This window comes from Onychostruthus taczanowskii, unplaced genomic scaffold (assembly GCF_017590055.1).
Source record: "Onychostruthus taczanowskii isolate IOZ18803 unplaced genomic scaffold, ASM1759005v1 scaffold99, whole genome shotgun sequence".
NCBI classification, from domain to species: domain Eukaryota; kingdom Metazoa; phylum Chordata; class Aves; order Passeriformes; family Passeridae; genus Onychostruthus; species Onychostruthus taczanowskii.
In genome coordinates, this window is record NW_024507990.1 from 316,549 (window position 1) to 341,487 (window position 24,939).

The following is a 24,939-nucleotide window of genomic DNA, read 5'->3' on the forward strand; positions in this document are numbered from 1 at the left end:
AAATTTTGTCCTCATATCCAACTTAAACCTCCATGGCACAGCTTGAGGCCATTTCTTCTTGTCCTGTCCTTCATTCCCTGACCCCTACCTGGCTGCAGGTCCCCCCGAGCCTCCTTTCCTCCAGGTGAGCCCCCTCAGCTGCTCCTGGTGCTCCAGCCCTTCCACAGCTCCATTCCTTCCCTGGCCATGTGGCAGCCCCACAATGTCTTTCTTGTGGTGAGGGGCCCAAAACTGGTCACAAGATTTGAGGTGTGCCCAGCAGAGGGGACAGGCACTGCCCTGGTCCTGTGACCACCGTGTGCCATTGGCCTTCTTGGCTGCTTGGGCTGATGTTCAGCTCTTGTTGGCCAGGACCCCCAGGACCTTTCCAGCCACTCTGCCCCGGCCTGGATCGCTGCAGGAGCTGTTGTGACCCGAGTGCAGGACCCAGCCTTGGCCTGTTAAACCATTGCTCTCAGCCCATGGATCAGCCTGTGCAGATCCCTCTGCAGAACCTTCCTGCCCTCCAGCAGAGCAGCATTCCCACCCAGCTGGGCATCATCTGCAAAATGCCTGGGCGTGCCCTCCGTCCCCTTGACCACACCGTGGATAAAGATGTCAGACATGGGCCGGTGAAAGTTGTCTCCTCTTGGAAGGTCTTACTCTGTGGTTCCTTGTCCTGTCTGCAGGGCCTGCCGCTGCCCTGGGCAGCCTGTGCCAGGCACTGACCACCCTTCTGTGAAGATCTTGTTCCTCATATCCAACCTGAACCTCCCTGGCACAACTTGAGGCCATTTCCTCTGGTCCTGTCCCTCATTCCCTGGGAGCAGAGCCTGACCCCCACCTGGCTGCACCCTTCTGTCAGAAGGTGCCCCCTGAGCCTCCTTTTCTCCAGGGTGAGCCTGGAGCACTCCTTACGTGTGTCTGGCACCCCTAGATCCCTTGTGGGCAGGTTCTCACACTAACCCCGAAGAATATTTTCCTATAAACCCTTGTTTTGCTGGGTCCCTTGGTGCTGGTGGTATCACTGGGGGCTTTAACAAGCAGAGGTGTTCCTGGCCACCTCCTCCCCAGGCAGGAGAGATCCTTAGTGCTTCTGCTCTTGGGCTCAGTCACGGATGTGAGCCACAAACCCTGGAGTAGGAAAAACAAAGGAGACCACTGTGGACAATGAAGTTGGACTGGAAAAACAGCAAAGCTCTGCTGGTGCTATATTTAGTAGGTCCAAACTATTTATGTGGTTGATGGTTCTCGTTTTGCTCTTCACCACAGAAGTATCTTCAAACACAGATATTTGATAAGCAGTTTCTGTAGTCTGTTCAACTTTGTGTTTTGTTTTCTGAGGGTAATGAAGAATTCAAGGTTTCTTGTTGTCTCTCTATGAGGTGAAGGTGTCATTGTACCTTTGCAGTTCTTGGGGGAAAGCCACTAATTCTCCTGTCACTTCCATATGAACTGGGTGGTGTTTTCTCAGGAGAATGAGCAAAACCGAGTGAAAGATATAATTTATAAATTAACTAATTAGTTCATCTTATAAGGTCTTCCTGATGTGATTCCTGGTGATGATTAAAGCAGTGATAGTTTAAAAATAACTAATGCATCTTTTTGACTCTCTAAAAAACATAACAAACAAACTTGTGCATTCAAGTTAACATTTAGTGAGCAACTTGTAAAAAATCGTGATGATTTCTTATTTTGAAAAAAATGCAGGTTTATACAGACTGATTTTAATCATCTAAAGTATCTGTTATCTTGGTTTTTAGCTTTGCTGACTTAAAGCCTGCATGTTGTTGTATACTGGGAAGGTGTGCATATCATTAAAATGCTGGGTAAGGCCATGGTTATGCCCTCCAGAATTGTTAAAATGTCTCTTGGATTCATACTTTAATTATCATCTCTAATTTTGCTTTGCTTTTCCTTAATAGGATTTAGAAAAATTAGTCTTTTGCTTTTTCAGATGGATATTTTTAAGAGTCTTGGTCACCCTAGGACACGAAGATTATAAAATAATTAGATATATGAGTTAAAAACAAGGGAAATTTACTCCACATCTGTAGTACTATTTGCTGCTATTTACTTCAGTATTTATGGTAAGTTTAATTTTGGGGTCACCTTGGTTATTACGGGAAATGCCACCTTTTCTTGTGGTGCTTCCTATACTGACATAAGAATTAAAAAATATATATAAATATATTCTCAGGATAAAAGTTTTTTGTCATTATTGACAGAACTGTAGTATAATGCTGTACACATCCAGAAAAATAGGAAACACTTTCTCTAACTAGGGATTAACATTTCATTTCACCACAGAACATCTTTCTGAAAATCAAAATCTTTCAAATGCCAGTTGGTTCTTAAGTGTAAATGGAAACATGTTAATTTAAGTGCTGTGAAAATTGGTGTTTGCAGTACTCTTTGTGCAGCAGCATATGCATTGAACTCATTTGCATCTCTTGAGCTTTGCCAGACAAGGAGATTGTGCAGGGGAATTTTGAAGTAGTCCTATGACTGCTGAAATTGTTAAATATTCAATCCTGGGTTGGGGTTTCACTACAAAAAAAAATTACAAATTTTTAGCAACCAATATTTGTGTATGACAGAAATGTAATTTTAACAGCCAGTGGTGTATTCTGCTAGAGGGAAGATCCAGCTTGCAGATGTGTGGGGAATTGATAATTGATCATTTGGAGGATATTTTATGTGACTGTTTTAACAGTTCCATTGAGGGAAGATGCCCAGTTGATGAATTGGGGATGCCTGACTTGGACAAATGTCACTTGACTTTCCAGGGAGGGTGAAAGTAAGACCCCTTGCTGTATCTATACCTCTCCTCATCCAGCAAAGTTGAATTGTTTGAGCAGTTTGGCAGGATCTTCCTCTGCCTAAGAACCTTCCTGAGCTGATTGCAGCTTGATTTTTTTCAGCATTTCAATCATTTTATAAACTTAGCTACATCAATTTGTGTGCTTCAAGGAAGAGTCAGCTCAATATTAATTTTTATTCTGGAAGTCTTTAGCTGATACTGTGTCAATTACTGCCTACAAAGTTGCTTTGGCTCTGGCAGGATGTCCACAGGTTAAAGCAGAGTGAAACAATGTATTATGTACCAGAATAATTTTTTCTTTTAGATATTCTGTTTTTAGAAAATTCAAAGGTCAGGAAGAGCTAAATCACCAAAAAAAAAAAAAAAAGGTTGGAATTTGAAGCTAAACCAGAAGAAGCTGCTCTCAAGACATGGTTGGTTTATTCTCAGAAAAGTCAGCTTGGGTTTGGTTCACACAAGCTGAGGAGATGCTTTTGTCATCACCCTCCAGCCCCGTTCTTTGTTGTGTGGGATTGATCTGGTCATTGTGGATTCCAGCCCAGGCTGCAGGAATGCAGTTAGAGTCAGCCCAGGCTGAAGGGTGTACAGCAGGGCCATTGATTTACATAGGACAAGTAATAAAAGGTGAAAATAGTGCTTTTAGCACTAAAACAGTTTGGTGTTGCAAAAAAAAAAAAAAAAAAAAAAAAAGTGGCTCTTCTGGCCAGTGGAAGATTTTTCAATTTCATTCTGTTAGTAAAAGGCAGGAAGGAGTATGGTTAATTAAAAACAGTAGATAAAACACAAAAAACCAAAATGAAAGTGTGTCCTTCAGTGTCACCAGGGGTAGGATGTGCCCTTGTTTGCTGAACACCTCCAGGTGTGCATTGCAGGGTTGTTTTTGGGTGGTTAAGGACAAGTTACAGGAGTAACACTTGTAGTAACCTGACAGCTGTTTGTCACCTGGAATGAGGAATTCCTTGGTACTAAAAGAAAGCAAATGAAGAATCCTTTCCCTCCACATACTTTTCAGTAATAAGATAGAAATTTTAGCTTTTTCTTATTTTAATTTTTTAATTACTTGAAATATTGCTTTAATTTTCTTCTGTTCAATAAGGGGGGAAAAGCTCTTGCTTCTCACAGACACTTAGGAAATGAGGTTTGTGTTGTTTAGCATCCTCAAACCCTTCAGTATTTAACTGTATAGATTTTAATTAGAATGTATGCATTTAATAAGCAGTTTTCATGGTATAATAGCAAAGTACTGATGAAATGAAAGTTCCTTTAGCTCTGTTTGGGAGAATGTGATATATGGCTTAAGATATTTGTGTGTGTGTTACTTCTTGCCATGTAGGCTTCACAGCCACCACCTCTGTGCTCCTCAAACAGCTCCTCTTGTCCAAGAAACTCTGACTGAGGTGCTTCTGTCTGACTTAGTGAACTAATCTCCCTGTTCCTGAAGACGTGTCTCTCACCTGATGCTTTGCCTCAAAGTGGTTGTAGAAAAAGGAAGAAATGGGGGATGATCCAATGGTTTAAACAATTGGATCCCAGCTCTGTTGCACACTTTGCCAAAATGACTTGGCCAAGTCACAAATCCGTTTAATCTGTTTTTGGAAATAGGAATAATACTTCATGGACAGGCAGATGATGAAATTGCAGTGCTCTTTTCCAGCAGTTTTTATCAGGGAAGAGCTTTGCCTTGTCTTTTAAAACCAATCCCTTGGGTTTGAAGAGGATTACTTGGTGTGCAGGGTGAATTCTCTAACTCCCTCCTGCTCCCTGTTTTTGAAGGCTGTTGCTGCAGTTTTTCCTTGTCCTTCAGGTTTTCTTACATACACTGTTCCCATGTGAATGCTGCTGTCCCTAAACTTGGGTGTGCCTCAGAGTTCAAAACCCACTGGATCTGCTGAGCTGACCTGTGTGCAGTATGTCAGCCTTTCCTAATGGAAGGGACAGCAGTGGCTTAGTTATAGTTAAGACCTTGAAAGTAGCACAGAAGTAAGTTTTGGAAGCTTGTCCTTCTACATCAGTTCAAATCTCAAGCTTTCAAAGAGAATGGTTAGCACAGTTGGGTATTGGGAGCGTTGTCTTGTGTAATATACTACAGCACAGCTTTTAAATTCGGGTCTCATGGTGCCTTTTGGAGTCAAGATTAGACTATGACATGGCTTAAACTTACTGAAGCATCAGCAGAATTCTGCATTTGAGCCTGAGTAGTTTTCTGCTGAATCAGTATATATCACTGGGGGTACCAGTGGCTCCTGGAAGCAGGGAACTGGAATTATGGTGGCTGAGACCAGAGCTGGTGCAGGAGGCCAGGGAGAGCCTGCCCTGTTTGGGACACAGAGCTGTCACATCCCTGTAGCCCATGAAACATCCCCCAGGTCAGGCTTGTGCTGCAGAGAGCCTGCTAGGAACCTGGGCTTCAGCAGTCTTGGTTTGTGTTGTTCATTACTTCAGTAGATGCTGTTTGCAGTGGGTTTCATTTTGCTTAATGCTGAAGAGGTGTGAGCAGGTGTGTGTGTGTGTGCACCTAAACTCCCTTTAAACCAGTGCAGCACATCCCTAGCCCTGCCTCAAACCACTTGAGGCTTTTCCTTGCTGTGTCAAAGGCATCATGAAGTGTCTGCCCATTTTCACTCACTCTAGAGACAGATGACAAACACGGGCCCAAGTTTAGCTCATGTGGCCATGCTGTCTCCTCTCCTCCTCTCTGCTGCTGCTCCTTCAGTACATGACAATCATTGGCCTGGGTTCTCATGAAAATTTTTATTGAGTCTATTTTTTTTTTAATTCCTGGACAGATTTCTACTTGCGTGACTCTCTGACTGGTTAAATCACGTCTGTTGTTTTTATTTGCTTTTATCCTTCTGTGCTTTCCTGCTGCCCCTTACACAGGCCACAATTTGAGAACTTGGCATGGTCTCAGAACAGCTCAGGAGGAGGAGTGCTTCTTGAAGGATATTTTCCAATAACAACGTGCTTGTTGTAGATGTGTTTCTTTACTTTGTGGCTTTTCAGACTTTTTGGCGTCTTGATTGGTTCTTGAGCATCCACACTAGTGAGAAAGGAACCTAAATTTATGTCACACTGTGGAGCAGTCAGTGCATAGAGCATCTCTAGAGGGTCTGCACATTCAGGAGAAAAGTTTTAGGAATTTGCAAATAGAAGGAAAATTGGAAAGTTGTTAGAACAAACATTCTGGAGAATATGCTTGGTTTTTAAAAAAAGTCTCAGAATATAATACAAAAATCTTGATTTCTGTTAAGATTCCCAGCCCAGCAGTATCACCACAGTGAAGCAAATATGGAATGGCTCTTGACCATCAGACATCTTTAGGTAAGCAACTGTGAAATTTAATTAATGCCCATAGCTGTGTGAGAGGGGGCTGAAAAAAGCCTGTTCTTTGACCAGACAGGCAGATTTAAGGGGGAAATTAAACACTGCTGTCTACTCAAAGTTCGAGTTGGTAGGAAGCAGTTTTTGTCATTCGTCAATGGCCCGAGTTAGTCATGGATTTCTGTGTCAAATAGAGGGTTGTGCTGCTCTTGGAAGCAGAGTTCTGCCTTGAAGAGCCCATCTAAAATAGACTTTGCTTCCTTGAATGGGGAGTAATCATTGTGCAGCCCAGCTTCAGTGGGTAGCTGCTCTCTTGGTAAGGAAGTTTGGGCACAATTTTGCAATGGAATGCAGGTCTCTGATGAGGTAATAAATGAAGGCTTTTGTTACTAAAGTAACGTATGAGTCACAAGCGCTTTTTTTATGATTATGCTTGCGTCAAAACACATCATGACAGCACTTGTTCACTGTACTCCTCCTACTGCTTTAATTGTAAGGAATGCGAGATGCCAGGAGCTGTCTGTTTGGCTCCCAGCACTTTGGTTTGCTTTGCTGATAGCTTTTCTTTAACACTGATTGATATTATTAGAACTCAGTGTTTCCGTATGAACTTTTGCACCCCCACGAGTACCCTGTGACTGAGCCGGAGGTGCCAGGCGCATCTAAGCTGCCAGCTTTTGGTGGTAAAGGATGGAGTGGGCTTGGTTTGTCAGCTTTGGTTCAGCTGTGGTTGTAAATTCCTGTGCTTTATGGGAAGTTTTGGAATGGCATTTACTGTCACAGAGAAAGTTGCAGCCTGCACATTTACGGTTAAATGCAGTTATCTGTAAAGAAGAAGAAATGATAATTGATTTCTGTTTTCCTGTTGCAAGTGTTTTGTTTGTGTTTTTTAAGCAGGAAGCTGTTGTGTTACAGAGTGATGTATGTAGGCTTTGTTGGGACTGTTTGCAATTTGGCTAAGGTAGAGGCATTCCAGCTTTTGGACAAATTTTAAATTGTTTTTATAGTTTAGTAGGAAATGTAAAGATTGAGACCACACAACCTGGCTCTACACACGGCTTTTGTGTACAGAGATGCTAAACACCCGAAAATGCAGTGTTTCCATAGGCGGAGTTTCTTTTGTATTCACAGGCTGGGGAGCCTCAAATTCCAGAGGCATTACATGAGCAGTTTTAATGAATTAGTGTCTGGTTTTCCTGCAGCAGATGTGACAAGCAGCTTTATAAGCTGCTTCCCATCGATCGCTGTTTTCCAGCTCTTTTGTGTCTTTCTTTTGCTCAGAGAAAAGCAGGGAAGAGCTCGGTTTCTACAGTAACTGCTGCCTACACTCCTGCCTGCAGGCCAAGTGCTTTCTCAGTCCTGCAGCCTGTGCAGGGCTCCTGCATTGAAATTCTCTAGGTTTTGTTTGGGTTTCTGGGGTTTTTTTTCTTCTTCTTGCTGGTTTCAATATTTTGCCCTTTAAGAAAAGAGGAGAATGCAGTGGAAATTTGCGATTTTGAGATAGGTAGTTTTAATTAACCACAGCACATTGCCATGATTGTAAGATAACCTAAATATTTTTGCTTCTGATCGGTGCCAGTGTTGTGTGGTTGGTATGGAAAGAAAAGAGAGCCTGGCTGCTGAAAGAAGAACCTTTGAAAATCTGTGATATACTGTGAGCACCTTTTCTGTAGCATAATAATGCAGGGGAGGAGTGAGATCAGCTTCAAGTTGTTAATAGAATCCTTTACGTTTGCAGCAAAATTTGCTGTAGTGGAACAACTTCAGCTCACTGTTTTCACTCTGAACTCTCAAATAGCCTTAGAGAAACTGCTGTGAATACAGGGTGAAAAATGCCCAGTTTCTCATGGTGTCAGCTCTGAGTGGGAACAAGCTGAGCACCATTTCAGATGGTGTCATGTGTTTATTACCAGTTTGTGTTTGCTGCTGGTGGTTCAGGAATGTTCCTCTTGTCGTCATCAATATTCTGCCTGTCATGTGTTTGTTACCCCGTTTGTGTTTGCTGCTGGTGGTTCAGGAATGTTCCTCTTGTCGTCATCAATATTCTGCTGTCATAGGATCATTTTTTGACGCAGGCAGGTTTGTTCCAGACCCTTCTGAGGCAGGTCAGCACTGTTCCTGTAAGGAATATCAACCAACAGCTTTACATACTTCTTATGCGCTTGCTAAAACATGAGCAGGGAAGTCTGTAACTGAGGTTTCCCATGGGGGAGCCAGTAATTTATAGCTAGATTGTATTTCCAGCCTTTGCTTACAATTTGCTACAAGTGTTTTATTGGCCAACTTGAATTAACATGAGGCTACAGCAATATTTCATCACTTCTGATGCTGCATAGATCTTTGCTTTTGAATCTTAAGAGATCAGAAAATAGAGATAGATGGATCAGTGATCTTGCTCTTTAGGGTGTTTTCCATCCTATTAGGTGGCACTGTGTAGACAGCAATGGCACGCCTGAAAAAATACCAAATCTTTGTGAAGAGAATGCCCAGTGCTCAGAATAGAAATTCTAATTGCTGGTTTAAAATCTGCCAGTGTTTTGTTCCTTGTGGCATTAGAGGTCGAGCGTGCCTTGAGCCCTCCCAGTCTGTGTGGAGGATGTGCTGTGCAGAGATTGATCTTTGGGCCACAGAAATCAATTGCAAAGGACACAGGGAATTAAGGGGAACACGTGTGAGCTCGGGATTCAGTCCCCAGAGGAAAAACTACCATTCTTGAAAGGACAATTGCTTTTTGGGTAACCTCTAGAAGTGTCCTGACTAGTAATGGCCAAGCAAAATTGAATGTAAATTTATGGTAAATTAACCACATCAGGACATGGATTCAAAGCAGGGAGGAGGAGGAGGAGGAATCCATCCCACCACAATGGATGTGGATGTGGCCCTGTGGGAAGTGATGCCATGTTCTGGCTGGGGTGGTTTCTCACAGGTTGTGGTCAGCTGCAAGCAGGAGGGCATCAAAAATGTCCTTTGAAAAATCTACTGGAGGAGCTGGGCTTTGTGTTCCATTAATAGAAATAATTTTTTTTCATCACCACTCCCCCATCAGTAGAGAAAAGCAGATATTCCCATTGCCAACAGTGGAGAAAGGTTTACAAATGCCATGTTAAAGCTAAAATCTCTGACAGGAGCACAAGGTGGGACCTACATGAACAAATTTTCCATTGAGAAAGTTATCCCTGTTTAGGATTATAAGAAAATAATTATAATCTGACTGGTTTTGTACTGGAACACTCTTTTTCAGTGTATCTGAGATAACTTTTCCTATGCTCTTAGTGATGGCAAAGTGTTACAACAACAGTTTTTAATGTAATCCTGGAAAAGACTTTGTAAAACAAATATCTGAACAGTTATTTCTGTTTAAACAGTCAATACAATGCCTACTGTAAAAATTTTTGTGGTATTTTCTTAATAACCTGTAGTTTATAAGTAATCATTTAGTGCTGGGAGTTTTCAGGTGGCCACTCAATATATGACTATTAGGATGGATTTATACATCACCTTTGTTGTTGTTGTTGGAAGCCCAGACTTTAAACTGTTGGGTACTTTTCGATTATCTTGAAATAAAAACAGCAATTCAGTTCAATTTGTCTTCTTAATAAGTTTTGGGTTTGTTGATTCTTTTAGCTCTAAAGGTGATGACTCTATTCCAGAAATGGAGTGTGGTATTGACTTTCAGTTCAATTAAACACAGCCCAGAGTCTTAAAAATAAATTCTGCATGTGAATAATTCAGTATGCCTGCTCTTGGTGTTGAGCAGTCAGAAACCTTTTGGTAGAAAATTCAGACACTGAAATATGTAATCATACTTCAACTTGTTGAGCTTTTTTCACTTCCATGATATTTCTAGTTTTACTTGTTAAGACTCATCTTTTAAGTCTTGTTTAGTTAAAAATCACAGGCACGTATTGTTTAATCTATAATTAATATCTTATTAATCCATTGTGATGGAATCAATAATAAAGGAAGCAGCAAATGGAGAAAAGATGAAATTGGGGTCCTTGTGCTTTCAAATTGAAATTTACCCATTTAGCAGGAAGTCAATCAAATTGTAATTCCAGGCACCACGTTCCAGTGGACACTTGCGTGAATGGACTCACTGCTGGAATGCTCAGGGCAGGGGGAGAGGATCAAGGACCTCAATTTGATTTAATTTAACTTTTTTTCCTGGAGAAGCCCAAGGGTGGGTGCTAGTGCATCCTCCCCCTGCCTAAGGAGTGGTTGTAGAAAGCCAGGGGCCAGGCTGTGCCAGAGGCTCACACTCTGGCACAAGCAGCTGTAGAAATTGCAGTGAAGAATTGTATCTGTACAAATGAGAAAACTGTTCACTGCTTGAGGGTGTTATTAGAGGAAATGAGTTGCCCAATTCCATGTTTGGAAGGCTTCAAAATTTGGAGAGACAGGGCTCTGAGCAAGCTGGTCTAACTGGGAGTTACCCTGCCTTGAGCAGGAGATTGGGCTGGACACTTTCAGAGGTCCCTTCCAAACTCAGTTTTTCTCTGGTTGTGTCTGAAAGATGTAAAAACTCAATTTTTGCTTGACTTTCAAAAAATAATTACTTCAAAAGTGGGCTTGGGAGTGTGCACTGTAGGTGATAAAGTGTCAGTGTGCACATCTTCTGCCAGAAGTATAAATAAATGAATTGGCTGTGAGAGTTATTTTTACTGGAATAAGGGGAAAGTTTGGGAAGTAGATCACAAGTAGGTAGGTAAGAGGAATTAGAAAATGAATTTGTTTCAAATCTCCCTTCCATGGAAAGAAGACCATAGCCAAAAGTATGGTAATTTCCATGGTTTTTTGTTAGTTCACTGATCAAAATAGCAGAAGGAAGTACAAATAGTATCATCTTAGGCTGCTGTACTGTCAGAGGAAAGTGGAAAAGCTGCGTTTGGTGGTGCAGATGTTGGTGATGACCTCTGCTTCCTTTGTGGGGAGTTAGCACTGCCCGTGTTCACCTTGAAAGGATCTGAAGTCAAAAATCGACACAAGCAATCTCCCAGATGCTGACTGCGTTCTTTTTTGAGTCTTGGCTTTTTAATGTGAAAAGTTGAAGCTGTCCTTGGCTCTCAGTAAATCAACAAGAGTTCAAAACCAGGCATCTTGTTATTCTTTCAGATTAGTTTAACTCTCAGGGGATCTTTAAGTTAACGGGGGTTCAGTATCACAGTCAGTGTGAAGGAATTGAGCTGTGCACTTGTAACTACCCTGACTTGAGGGGTTATCACTGCTCAACCCTTATCATCTATTTGAATGTAAAATCTGGAGGTGCTGATAAAAGAACCTGCTGATCAAAGTGGCATGGCAGCTTCTCTCTGATTTTGGTCCTGATTCTCAGAAGGCAATTAAACTGGAATAATTCAAAGGATACTGAAACACTTGGTATCGCAGCAGGGTTTGTGTACAGGGAAGAAATCAAATTCTTCTGCTGTGTTTTGGTTTCCCAGATAAAGACAGGATGAAATTCCTCCTTCCCAGTCAGATGGTATTTTCACACAGGCAGAACTACAAGTGTGTCATCAGCTTTTCCCTGCAGTATGGACAGAACTGCTGAGGGAAAGCGAGAAAATACTGGAAATACAGATGTGACAAAACTGGACTTGGCATATTTTTACCCTGAGACACCTCTCTGGCACCCTAAACTGCAAAGTTCCTAAACTGTGTAGCAGTCCTGCCTGGATCAGCATCGCTGTGTTTGCCTGGGAGCTGCAGATACAGATGAGTTATCTGTGGAATAGTTTGAAGTGATGTGGTGCTTGGTGTCTGTTTTCCAGTAGTCAGCCCACAATGAGCTTTTTTTTTAATTTAAAGAAGAGTAATTGAGGTTATGAGCTACATTTCAGTTGTGACACCTCCTCTGTAGTTCCCTGGGTCATGCAGTGGCTCCGTTCTGATGCTCACCTGTAGTTGTCATCAATAAATATTCAAAACTGCTTTATTTCTTTGGGATTTTTTTGTAAGTGGATTGTCTAGATGAGTTTCTCCTCCAGCAAGCCATGCTGTGGTAGTGTATTGTGAAACTATTGTAAGCTTTTGAACAGTGAGTAAAACCCAGTTCAGCTTGTTGAGGACTAAATGTTTTGATGAGGTCTCTCCTTGTGGGTGTTTCTGTGGTTTTTGTTTAGTTCATTGTATAACTAAAGAATATGCCAAAACCAACTTGATTCTGATCAAATTAGAACATGTTCTGTACTTTGAGTTTGGATGTAAATATAATACATTTGCATAACTGCAATTTATTCAGGAACTCTCTTGGTTAGTATACACTCTTTATTCTGCTTTTTGGCTGAATTCCAGCTATAAAAATATCCTTCCATTTAAAAAACTGTTTGCAAATATGAATCAATTGACAGATGTGGTCTTTTGATAATATTCAGGTGTTTATTGCTCTTACCAGACAGGGATTTGTAGGTACATTGTATTTCCTTACTTACACTGGCCTTTGAGGCATGGGAAATGTAAACTGCACTGGGGTTGCCTCTGGGTTTGCCAATTTGTTTGACATGTGTAGAACCTCTGGAGTCCCCTGGTTGGTCAAAGCTCCTGTGTTTGGAGCTGCTTTTTGTGGGTTTTTTCCCAGAATTGATGAACATTTGCGAGCCCCGTGTCTGTGCTGTTGCCTTGTTTGCCAGAGGTGCCCACAGGGAGATGATGCCTTCAGGGCTGCAGGAGGGTAAAGGGGAGATCTTTTAATGTGTGTGCCTACATGGAATATCAAAGGAGCTGCTGAGTATTCCTTTTCTGCCTTTCCATGTTGCTGAAGTTGTGGAGATCCACCTCTTCCCCATCCTCACCTGGTGTGGCACAGGAGGGCTCCAGTTCCTCTGTGCTGTGCACTGGGGTGGTTTTTTACCAGGCAATAAGGACTGTAACCAGGGAATTAGCACCTAAAGCCATGTCCAGTTCTTCCCTTGAGTTGAAATAAATTCGGTCTTGCAGGCATTTAAGGTAAATTTGCAGGTATGGAATAGGCTCATGAAATGCACAGGGAAGGTGAAATGCATATATGCATATGTATGGAATAGCCTCATGAAATGCATAGGTGTGTGTTTGTGTCAAACAGATGTTGTTGTTCACTTTCTCACAGGGATTTTTACTTAATCTTTAGCTGTCTTTGCATACACTTGAGTGTTGTTTTTATTGCTGCTTAAAAGAAATGCTTGAAAAATATTTTTATTAGCTAAACAACCAAGACCCCTTTCCATTGTCGCTAAAACGATACAAGCACAAAATACTTTCTACTGGAAAAAGCAAAGAAATGAGTTCTTAGTGAATCTATTAAAAAAACCCAACCCAGAAATTGGTCCATTTAACTTCCTTGCTGAAATGCTTGTGCAGTTTTTTGGCATAGATTCTGTTCCTAATTTAGTACATTGAGCATGTTTCAGAAATAGGTCGTCTGTTAAATGCGGACGCGGTCCGTACTCAGAAGTAAGAAGAGAGAAAAGGAAGGTCACTGTCAATTCTTTCTCTTTTTCCTGATCCTTGAATGTGGATTGGAAGGAAAAAGAACCACTGTGGTGCATGTGGCAGGGGACATAGTGAAAATCAAATGCTGCCTTTGTTCTATAAACATCCTCCGATTCATTTTAAGATATGAAAGCCAAAACACAGGAGAGTTCATTTCTAAGGCTACTCCGCAGCTGAGTGTTCCTGCCAATTCTTACATCACTTTCATGTTTAATATATTTTTCCAGAGAAATGATCACTTTTATTTACAGTCTGCATTTTGCATTCATAGCTCATTTGTTACCCCTTGTTCCAGCATATGCTTGTCTCCTTTTTGTATAAAACTAGATCTGCCTAGAAGCACTTAAAAGCAAAACAAACCCAAAGCCCAACATTTTGTGAGGTTTGTTTCTGGGTGTAGTGTCATTGGAAAGTCCTTTTCATCATGTGGGAGGTGTGTAAATGTCATCGTGGGTTTAGTGCTCAGTGTAGTCTAACAACTTAAGGATGAGGAGGTAGTAAAGTTATTTGAACTGTATTTTTATAGATGCTTTTGTGGAGACAAAATTAAGTTTCTTATTTGCTCAAGATTAAGCAAATTTATTTACTGAGAAATTAGAAACAAGCCTGTCCTGTTTAATTTGGTTCATTTCTAAATGCTGTGCACAGGGATGTAGAAAAGGGATTATCCTATGGTACATTATTGCATTTTATTTTTCAAAGTTGTAAACATTGTTAATTTATTGTTTTTCATTAAATTTAGGCATGTCATCCTTGGTAATACATGAAAATAGGTAGTTTACTGAAACTGGGTCTTAAATACAGCTCTGAAAAAAGGTGTTTGAATGTAGTACTAAAGCAGCAGTATACTCTGTAAAGGAACAGAATTGGAATAGATGTATGTTTAATTTAATAGGTATTCTAAGAGAAAAGAACCCAAATGTCTTAGACCAGTCTGTGAAACTGGTTAGACCTCAAATTGGCCAACGTTCATGCTTTGATTAATTCTGCTATCATGGACCAACTTGCTCATTTGCTGAAGCCATTCCTTGGCATCATAAAATAATGAGGTTTTGTTTTTAAAATAGCTCTGCTTTGGGGCTGCTGCAAGATCAGGATGAACCTCAAGAAATTTAGAGACAATGCACAAACTGCCCTTGTTAGAAAAAATTGCATTTCCTTGTATTCCTTAACAAATGTCAGTTGCTTACCTGGGGATCTTTTTCTTGATTTCCCTGTATGATCTGTAAAATGAAGATGGTCGTGGGTAATTATAAATATATATATATATAAATTATAAACGAGCTTAGGTGATAGCATGCTAGTTATTCAGAAAGTCTTACATTCTGTAAACAAGTGCTCATATATTTGTTTGTTTATTTTTATTTTTCAGCTGTACTTTCAGGTTTCCCAGCACAAACATCAAGATAACATTCACAGCTCTGTCCAATGAAAAGAGAGAAAAACAGGAGGCCCCGGAGTCCCCAGTGAAGCCTGTGCAACCCCAGATCTCTCCCTTAACAATAAACATTCCAGACAACATGGCTCACCTGATCAGCCCCCTCCCTTCTCCCACGGGAACCATCAGGTATTTAAACCCTGCAGGTGGGATCAGGGCCATGTACAGTCAGCCTCAGCACAACTTTCTCATTCAGGATTTTGCTTTTGAGGTCAAAATTCAGCTGAAGCTCAGCCTTACCTGCCTCCAGAAACGCCCTTTCTGCTGACATAGTTCTGCATGAACATTAACATGTTCAATGTGTAACATTCTGCTCAAGAACCTGGCATTTTTCTTGCTTTTCAACAATTTAAATTGCTTTTTGCTCTTGCATGCTTATGGCAACGCTTCAGATGAGACAATTTTCAATGACACCATTTTAAAATGTCCTGATTTGCCACTGTCCTCATCAGGAAAAATGGTGGTTTGGGTTATTTTTGGAAATAGTGGAAAATGGACTGATCTCTTTCTCCAGAAGATTTGTTATTGGTTAGTCACTGCTGGAAGGGAGCAGACCTTTTTCTGAAAGCACAGGCTGAGGTGCAGAGCTCAGTGTCAGGGTGGCTGATCCAGGATTTTCCTTGCCCTGCTGCTTCTTTGGTAATTGCAGCCCTTGTCCCACCTGTTACTTGGGACCAAACTCAATTAACACAAGCAACCCATCCTCACAAATGACTTCAGATGGAATTATTCAAGTCTTGGAAAGATCAGGAGCAAAACTTCCATGTCAAGGCCCTGAAAGTTGTTTCAGTCATGTTCATGGTTTTGAAAGCTTCTTTGTCCCCTCTCACTTCCTGTGTCTTCACCTGAGTAAAGAACTGGCCATGCTTGCTTTTAAAAAGGTATAACTTGTTAATGAGATTTGAATGGGAGGGTAATTGACTTCTTGCATGTTTGCCAAGCTCCTGGTCTCTGTCTGGGGGTGTTTAATGACACCTGCTGAAATGATGGAAGCAGAGAGAAATGATACCTAGGCTTGTCTGGTAACAGGTTTGCTTTCTTATGAGAATTCAGGGAAAACACATCTTGCCAATGACAGAGCAGCTCACAAATATTTCAGATATTATCCCATCTATCACCACTGGCTTTGCCTCACTATGAATTTTGTAATTCTCTTCAGGGCTTTCATGCACCTGTTGAGTAGTTTATTACAGAAAAAAGAAAAAAAGATGACAGTTTGGAGTCTATTTTGAGAGCAGAGCCTGACAGTTTCTCTGTAAATCATCCTGTTTTGTAGAAGACTTGTAGACTTGCTTTGATTATACCATATGTGTCTCTTTGTCAATATATGCTGAAGTGAGCAGAGCAGAGGGATGTTGTCAGCTGATACGTGCAAACACAGAGCAGGAGTGACCTATATCTAAAAAAATAAATTGGCTACACATTTGGGCTCTAACCAAGGATTCTTCTGTACAACACTTAACAATTGCCATCTCTCTCTTATAGTAAGTATATCACTTGTAACAAATCATGGGTGGATTTTTTGGGAAGTGAAGCTTTGATGCTTTCAGTGTGAGTATATATTGCCCAATCTATAGATTTGCCTCCTTCTGTACATAAAAAAGGAGGTAGCAAAAAACTGGAGAGGCCAGGCAGACAAACAAACCTTGACAGATGAAAATTATTAAAGCTTTAGTGTATAGATATAAATAACATTGTCTAGATTTATTTGTTGTTGATGTTTTGAACCATAGATTCAAAGATTAAAGATTATCTTTAGAGATAAGGCTGCTTCTGGGGGCACAGCCAGGTGCAGCTATTAAGATTTCTAGTTTTTTTGGAATTTCTGCCTTGAAATCAGCTGCAGTATGAATTGCAGAGAGTGTGTCCTTGCAAGAGAGCTGCCAGAATTATTTTGGGGAAGGGGATGGACCTCACCTGCTGACTTTCTCTTTCCTCTTGGCTAAAAGGAAATCGTAGAAGAAAATTGGCATCGTGCAGCTGCAGTTCCTGTGGACTCTGCAGGGCAGGGGACCACTGGTAGAAAGATGTTCCAGTGGAATTATGTCCAGTTTTACCTGGTTTTCTGGGATGGATGGCAAAATGTGAAGTGTTAGGAGATGCTCTTTAGTGTTTGGCACCATCTCTTGCTTTCTAACAGTGTATCTGCTCTGTTGGCCCAGTACTGCATTCAGTCAGCTGAGTCAGTGCTGATACATCTCATTTACAGATAAATTTATGATTTTTATACACATACCTATGTAAGTATGTGCACACACCTGCAAACACTTAAAATAATACTGGTTTCACTTTAAATGAGAATCAAACCTTTTTTTACCTCGCTGCTTGCTATATTTCCCCAAATGTGCAAAAGCACTACACAGGAGAGATGATTATTTTGGGGGCAGACTGAACACAAGCATATGGCAGAAATTCCATGCAAGATCTGTTTCTTGTTCCCAACAAGTGTCTGAAAATCTGTGGTTGCTGATGCAGTTAAGGTGGACTTAGGGGGCAAATCTTACCCAAATATATTGCAGCCTGACAAGCAGATGATGGTTGAGGAGGAAAGCCTGAGTGAGGTTTCTTCCTGCAGTGGTTCTGATCCCATGGCTGGCTTAGCAAGGCGTGGAAGGTGCTTTGGAATGGAAGCCCTGGCAGCCCTTTAGCTGCAGCCTCACAGCTCTGGTAGTGGCTTTGCTGCACTAAGAGCTTTTTGATGAGACATAATGTGGTGATATACTGTATAACAAAATAGTAGGATCTTCTTTTTATGCTCTACAGTGCTGCAAATTCCTGCCCATCGAGCCCCCGCGGCGCAGGCTCTTCAGGGTACAAAATGAGTCGTGGAATAGCATCTGACCTACATTTGATGGCTGACAATTCCCAGTCAGAAAACGACAAGGAAGCTTCGGGGGGAGACAGCCCAAAGGTAAACACAGCTTGAAACCAATCCCAGACATTGCACCCCAACTGAGTGGAAGGCTTGGGATGTTTTGTTTGCTGAGGTGTGTGCACTGAGTGGTAATTTAACGTGCCAGGTTTAAAAACAGTGTGTAGGGGTTTGTGATCAGATGTGAAATTGATTGATTGACTGATTGATTGACTGATTGATTAGCCCCTGTTCCCTTTGGGGGAGGGTCTCTGTGCAGTCTCAGTTACAGATCTGTTTGGAGGCTGTTGAAAATTCTTTGCTGTTATACATACCTGCAAAATTTATGTTACCCTAAAATTGCTGATCAGAAAAAGTTTTCTTGGTTTCTTTGGTGCCTCAAGATTTTGGTTGTCGAAAAGTCCCCTAAGTCAAGTTAATGATGTTTTATGACTTTTGATCTACTGTATCTCTTCAGTTTGTTGATGCAGACTTCTCTTGTTTTTGTCCAGGATGACTCTAAGCCACCCTACTCCTATGCACAGTTAATAGTCCAAGCAATTACAATGGCCCCGGATAAGCAGCTTACACTAAATGGAATTTATACGCACATAACTAAAAATTATCCCTACTACAGGACAGCAGACAAGGGCTGGCAGGTAATTCTGATTTCTGGAATTTTTTTTCTTTACATGTGAGCAATACTGGCAGCTGTAAGTGGTCATGAGCAGGCAGTTGGTAAGCCTCATAACCCTTCAGATACAGAATTTGGCAAATGAGTGTGTTGTCTTTCCTCTGATACTAAGTTTTCCAACAAAGTGGGCAATTTACATTAGTCTGTATTTTAAATACTGCTTTATTGATGGAATGGTGTTCTCTAAACCTCTAGTAGGGAGGCAGGCAGACTTTGGGGAAAGCACAGTGCATTTGGCACTGGGTTTGAATCCTGTATGCTGTCTAGGAAAGGTGTCATGTTCTGTAACCTACAGTTGTGTAAACATCCGAGATAAAATTGAGATAGTAAATACTCCAAGTTTAGTTCTGCTTGAGAACAGTGATCCTGCCCATGCAGCAGGTGAAGGAACAAGTGTGTTATCTGTCATTATCTCACCCTGGTTCATGCACTGTTTGATTTGTGAACTTGCCCATTCCTGTACCAAACCTCTCAGCTCTGCAGAATTCATTTCTGCTTTCTTTTCATTTTCACAAGACCAACCTCAGCTTTTGCCAGGATGACTAACCAAGTACAAATCAGTCTGGCAGAGCCTTCCCAGGCACATGTGAAGGCTGCTTTGGTGCTGTTTTGGGTGTCTCAGAAGCCAAGGAGCCCAGTTTGCAGGGCCTGGAACACCTGGAGCACATGGTGCATCCTGGGCTATCTGATCCCTCTGCAGTTATTGTCAGGGAGGTGAAATTTAGGGAGATTGGGTGAGAGGGAAAGTGAGGAAGTGTTAACATCGGCTGCAGAAGTGGAAGACTGAAGAATTCAATCCTTCCCTGTAGAGGAGGAGATTTTAAAATATTAATCACATACTTATTTGTCATACAGCCTAAATGAAAGCTGGGTCACTCTGCCAAGGTTAGTGGGGAACGTGGCTGTTCCTGGCTGTTTGCTGAGGGTTTGGTTAGTCAAGGACTTGGCTGTTGTGGCTGGGAAGTCTCTTTTGTTTCCCTTTCCCACATAACAGTGCAGTATCCTGGCTGCAGTCATGTTGTTTTAGCAACAAGACTCTGTTTATAAAATGTTGATGTGTGTTTTGCTTCCTATTTTGCAGTACCTTGAGTGTCTGTGTAGATGATGTTGCATCATGAACCCAACACACACACACAGAGTTATGCTGAGCTGAAGAGCTCTGCCCTAGAGCAGGGTGTGGATTTGGGGCTGTAATGCTTCCTAAAGCCAAGGGGATGGCACAGCAGACAGCATGTTCTGGAGTCACTAATCAGCAGCCATGCATAGAAACAACTGGAAAAGCTGAAAATCAGATGCTGTTCAGTCACTGCTCTGCCAGCTTCTACACTTTGGAGTTGGATTGCAGCTCAGGTGACTTAGGACAGATCTTTCAAATCTTATTTGAGGTTATACATGCACATATCATTCAAAACATAGAGTACAAACACATGTACAGTGTCCCAGTCCCACACCTTAAGAAACAGGTATTTATATCCTTTAGCACACAACGGTCTCATTTTGATGAGCATTTGAAGGCTTCTCTCTGTAAACTTATTTTAGCAGGTATTTTTGGATCTACTCCTTTATTCTAGCATATGCAGAAATAAATACAATTTATAAATATGTTCTTGGCATCTTTCTAGTTATGTTTCCATTTTTGGCAGGGAAAAAACCATCTCTGGTTTCATCAGTTTGCATTCAAGAAATCATATGTGGTTATCATCACTGCTTTAAGTTTTCCAAACTTACCATCAGGGTCATGAACTGAGATACTTGAGCGAGTTTTACATTGGCTTTGCAAATTTTTGAGAGCTTTTGTTAACATAAAGTTTTTTCCCATTTACCTCTGTTCCCCCACAAGTGTTTCAGGGTGAAATCTTAGTATCAGTCTCTTCCTGTTCAGTGATAATATTGAGAGAGATTTTGGGGTTTATCTATGTTAAAGAAATAAAATAAAAAGAAATTCTGTGTGCAAAGCCAAGCACAGATAGGGCAGCTTGAGGGTGTCAGCAGTTCTGTGCATTGCTCTGGTGGAGGAGTGGGGGGATGTTGCAGCAAATTGAGGATGTGGGAATGTGAAAGGGACCGTGGTGACAAAGATCTGGAAGAGCTGGTTCAGGACCTGCTGCCACTTGGTGTTTTAATTGCCACAGTAAATTCTTGGCTCTGTTATTGAGACAAACTGGACTGTGGGTGAATTCACAGCACTCCAGCTGCCTTTGGAACTTGTGTAATTTAGTGTTTTCTTTCTGAGCTGTGGGACAGTAACAGAGCTACCACACAGGGTCAGAATCGTGTGTGCTGTGTTCTGCTGGCCCTCCTGGAAGGAGCTGGGACACCTGGGGAAGGGTGGTGTACAAGCACTGATCATTTTTATTTTTGTTTTTAACACTGCATACTGCACAAGTGTTTGTACTGTTCTAAACGTTGGTTTCAATCACCGTGTTTCTCATGAGAGAATGAAATAAATGGGATTCCTGTTATTTCCAATTAGAATACTGGGTTTTTAATTGTTGGGAAAGAGTTGACAAATGCAAGAGTCCTTTCAGGTTTATGGCACTGCTTGGTAGTGCTCTGAGTGCTGTTAAATTAAGGAATTAAAGAGCTGAACCCCGAGTCTCCTATACTACAAACTGCTGCAGTAGGCCACATTCTGACTTGGAAAAGTTATATGAATTCTACATATTTTTTTATGTTCCATAGAATTCAATACGTCACAATCTCTCTCTGAATCGTTATTTCATCAAAGTACCACGTTCCCAGGAAGAACCAGGCAAAGGCTCATTCTGGAGGATAGACCCTGCCTCTGAAAGCAAATTAATAGAGCAGGCTTTTAGGAAAAGGCGGCCTAGGGGAGTACCTTGCTTTAGAACCCCTCTGGGACCACTCTCTTCTAGGTAAGGAAAACCAGATGAACAAAAAGACTATGGCTGTTGTTTAATCTTCAGGCTGCTACAGACTTGGTAGCTTCGGATACAGTCCCAAGTTTAGTAATTTAATTTCATCCAGACTCAGTGTCTGAATTCTGTGTGTTTCATGAGGAGGCTGCCCCGTGCACCAGGCTGGTGTTTATTGCTTGGTTTTAGTGCTAAAGAACTCGGTTTGCACATCTAACTATCAGATTGTTAATGTGTGCAAGCCTTGCTGTACTTTTGATGGGTTTTGCAGAATTATAATTTTAATTTCTAACTGTCATCTACTGGATTTTAAAACTGTTTACACGGAAAATTCTCAGATACCGGCTACCATTTTATTGACCTTAGAGATGACAATTGTGTATTCAGTTTGCTAATGTTGGAGCAGAATTTGTGATGGGGAAATACCTGGGTTTAAATTAATCCCTCTGTAAAGTTATGGCCTTTCTGCTGGTGCAGATCTTTTTCTGCTTGCCCTGTAGCCTCAGATTTGCTCATTGCTCTTCTCCACCAGAAGAAATGTTCATGTTTCACAGATTTAGAGTCTCCCTACAAGGCATCCAGCCACTTCTTCTCCGTTAACTGTACCTGGAGTTTGCTTTTAAATTCTGTCCCTGTTTAACAGAAGCTTTTAAGAGGTGCTGAGCTCTGGGCTGGAGCTGTGCCCTGCCCTGCTGTGGGCACTGTTACGCTCCCACTAGAGGAAGGTCTCGGGCTTTCACAGTTCAGAAGTTAAAACACATCAGCTGCTGCTTTCATTTCTAACTACAGAAGTGCCCCAGCTTCTCCTAATCACTCTGGAGTGCTGTCTGCACACTCCAGTGGCGTCCAGACCCCCGAGAGCCTGTCCAGGGAAGGATCTCCTGTCCCCATGGAGCCTGAGCCCAGCGCCATCCAGCCAAAGCTCGCCGTCATCCAAGAAGCGCGGTTTGCACAGAGTGCCCCAGGTGAGCACCCTGAGCTCAGCACTGGGGCTGGGGGCAGAGGGTGACACCAAAACACTGCCAGGACTTAACAGGTACCCCAAAAATGAGTAATAGTTCACCTCTTCAGAGCAGATCTGTGAGATCAGGAGCAGCCAGGGAGGGCGTGTTTGAACACGTGGGGCTGTTGTTACCTGGGGCTGCTCCTCATCCTTGGGTCACTGTTGCTGAGGAGAGGCTGTGCCTCTGTCCTGTGTAGGACTGTGCTGTCTTGTACCAGTGCTCTTGGAAAAAAACCTGAAAGGTAAGGTTGTGTGTGTTAGAGAAATAAGGAAAGGCCTTTCACACCTCTGTGGTCATGTCATCCTTCCACAGCACGGGGGATAAAAAAATTGAAAGGATGAAGAGAGATAAGAAATGTCCTATTTAAAACAAAAAGAGCATAAGGCATGATGGGATAAGGATGTGTTTGTTTAATTACCTTCTTTGATATACATTTGCCATGCAGTTTCTTGGTGGTGCTGTGGCACTACAGAGGGCAGACACGTTCCTGTGCGTTCCTCAGCATTCCCAGTGCAGGCGTGCTGCACACAGCACCTGCAGCACACACGTCTTCCCATCTGTGGAAAGGGATTTACTCAAATGAGTGCCAAGCACAGCTTTGTTTGGGGGCAGAGCTGGGGTGCCCAAGTGGTGTGTGGGTTTTGCACAGCCAGTACAGCTCTTACCTTGAGCCTGGAGCTGGGAATAACCACTTGTCCTAGCCTTCATTGTCCAGTGTTACCTTCTGGCTCATTCGGCCATTAGTGAAGGAGCTTGTTCATTCTCTGAGGTTTTAATGTGAAGTTTAAAAGAACGACTGGCTTAGAAGAAGTAATGAAAATTGGCAGTCTAATTTTGACCTCTTTCTTGGTAGGATCACCTCTCTCTAGCCAGCCAGTTTTAATTACTGTACAACGGCAGCTACCACAAGCTATCAAACCCGTCACCTACACTGTTGCAACTCCCGTGACAACATCGACCTCCCAGCAGCCTGTAGTTCAGACAGTTCATGTTGTGCACCAGATCCCAGCTGTGTCAGTCACCAACGTGACTGGATTGGCACCAGCAAACACTTACACTGTCGCAGGACAGGCGGTTGTCACACAAGCTGCTATGGTCACCCAGCCCAAGGTAGAACCTCAAGAGAATGGAGACCACAAGGAAGTCAAAGGTAAGAACCTGTGGGGTTGTTTCGGCACCTCTCTATGCAGAGGGATCAGTACTTGAAATTTAGAATTGTAGAACCATGGAAGAGTTTGGTTTGGAAGGACCTTAAAGCCCATCTCGTGCGGAGAGATGCCTTCCACTGTCCTGGGTTGCTCCAGGCCTCATTCAGGGATGGGGCATCAATACTTGCAGGACAAGGCTGAAGCGTTTGGCTAAAACAGAAGATTTCAAATTGTAATTTCTCAGATACATTAGAGCGAGTAATAAAACAACACACTCCCACTGAGGGCTGATTGAGTGAGACCAAGCGGCTCCTGAGCACTTTGTTAATTTTAACCAAATGTTCTCTCCTGTTTGCAGTGAAAGTGGAGCCTCTCCCTGCCATTAGCCATGCTGCAATAGGAGCCGCTGGTCGCATCATCCAGACATCGCAGCCCACCCCCTTACAGACAGTGACCATCGTGCAGCAGGCGCCGCTGGGGCAGCACCAGCTGCCCATCAAAGCTGTCACCCAGAACGGAACGCACATCGTGCCGCTGAGCGCCGCCGTGGGGCCGGGCAGCGCGGGTGCGCCTCCTCTCCTCTCCCTCTCCCCTGCCCTGCCCTGCCCTGCCCTGCCCTCCTCTCCCCTGCCCTGCCCTGCCCTGCCCTGATTCTCCCTGTGGTTGTTACAGGGATGTGCTCAGTGCTGACAGCCCATCCTCTCTCCTTGTTAAACCCGGCTAGAAGCAAGTTTTAAAGAGAAGCTCCTGTAAATCAGAGCTGTTAAAATGGTGCCTGCTCCCAGGTGGTTTGATGGAAGCCACCAACAGGAAAACCAGAACTTGCTTGTGGGTTGGCTCTTTGAACTGTTACTTTTTATTACGATTTTATTGAGCCTGTACTGAAAAGACCAAAATTCTGTAAGGTTTTGAGGTGGTTGGTGTCTGAATCCATCATTCCCCTCTGGGCCTTGGCGGGCTGAGTGGGCAGCAGTGCTTTGTCATCATTCCACACATTCCCTCTTGCTCCCAGCACGGGCAGGTTTGCTCTGCTGGCAGCTCCTCACAGCTTGTTCTAGCAGTTCTGCTTTATGTATTATCTGATACTGAAGGAGAGGTTTTTTTGTCATAAGTTTACACAAATACTTTTAGGGCTGTCTTACATCAATTCATTACCTGCATTTCTGCTCAAAAGTCTTTCTAATGGAGTGAATTATCTCCTTAATTTCCTTTTTACTCCTTTGCCATCACTGACATTTATAGGTCAGTGTTCTGGCTGCTGCCACTTCAGTTCCAGCTTACGAGCAGCAAAAGCATCACAGTCAGACTTGAGGTGCACTTTCTGTGTCAGAAGGGATGTG

The 24,939-nt window shown here is 42.4% G+C and overlaps 1 protein-coding gene across 2 annotated transcripts in view; it reads left to right on the top strand.

Annotated features, from left to right (window-relative positions):
* FOXK2 (forkhead box K2) overlaps positions 1–24,939 on the top strand; it is a 46,403-nt gene that overhangs the window by 16,926 nt on the left and 4,538 nt on the right. For both annotated transcript variants that reach the window (XR_005954331.1, XM_041427324.1), the window contains exons 2-8: positions 14,961–15,155; positions 17,790–17,937; positions 18,390–18,536; positions 21,254–21,447; positions 22,237–22,412; positions 23,305–23,601; positions 23,958–24,164. Coding sequence is in view for 1 of the 2 variants with exons in the window: in XM_041427324.1 (XP_041283258.1) it covers positions 14,961–15,155; positions 17,790–17,937; positions 18,390–18,536; positions 21,254–21,447; positions 22,237–22,412; positions 23,305–23,601; positions 23,958–24,164 (1,364 nt within the window). In the remaining variant the exon portion in view is untranslated. The remainder of the gene's footprint in view (positions 1–14,960; positions 15,156–17,789; positions 17,938–18,389; positions 18,537–21,253; positions 21,448–22,236; positions 22,413–23,304; positions 23,602–23,957; positions 24,165–24,939) is intronic.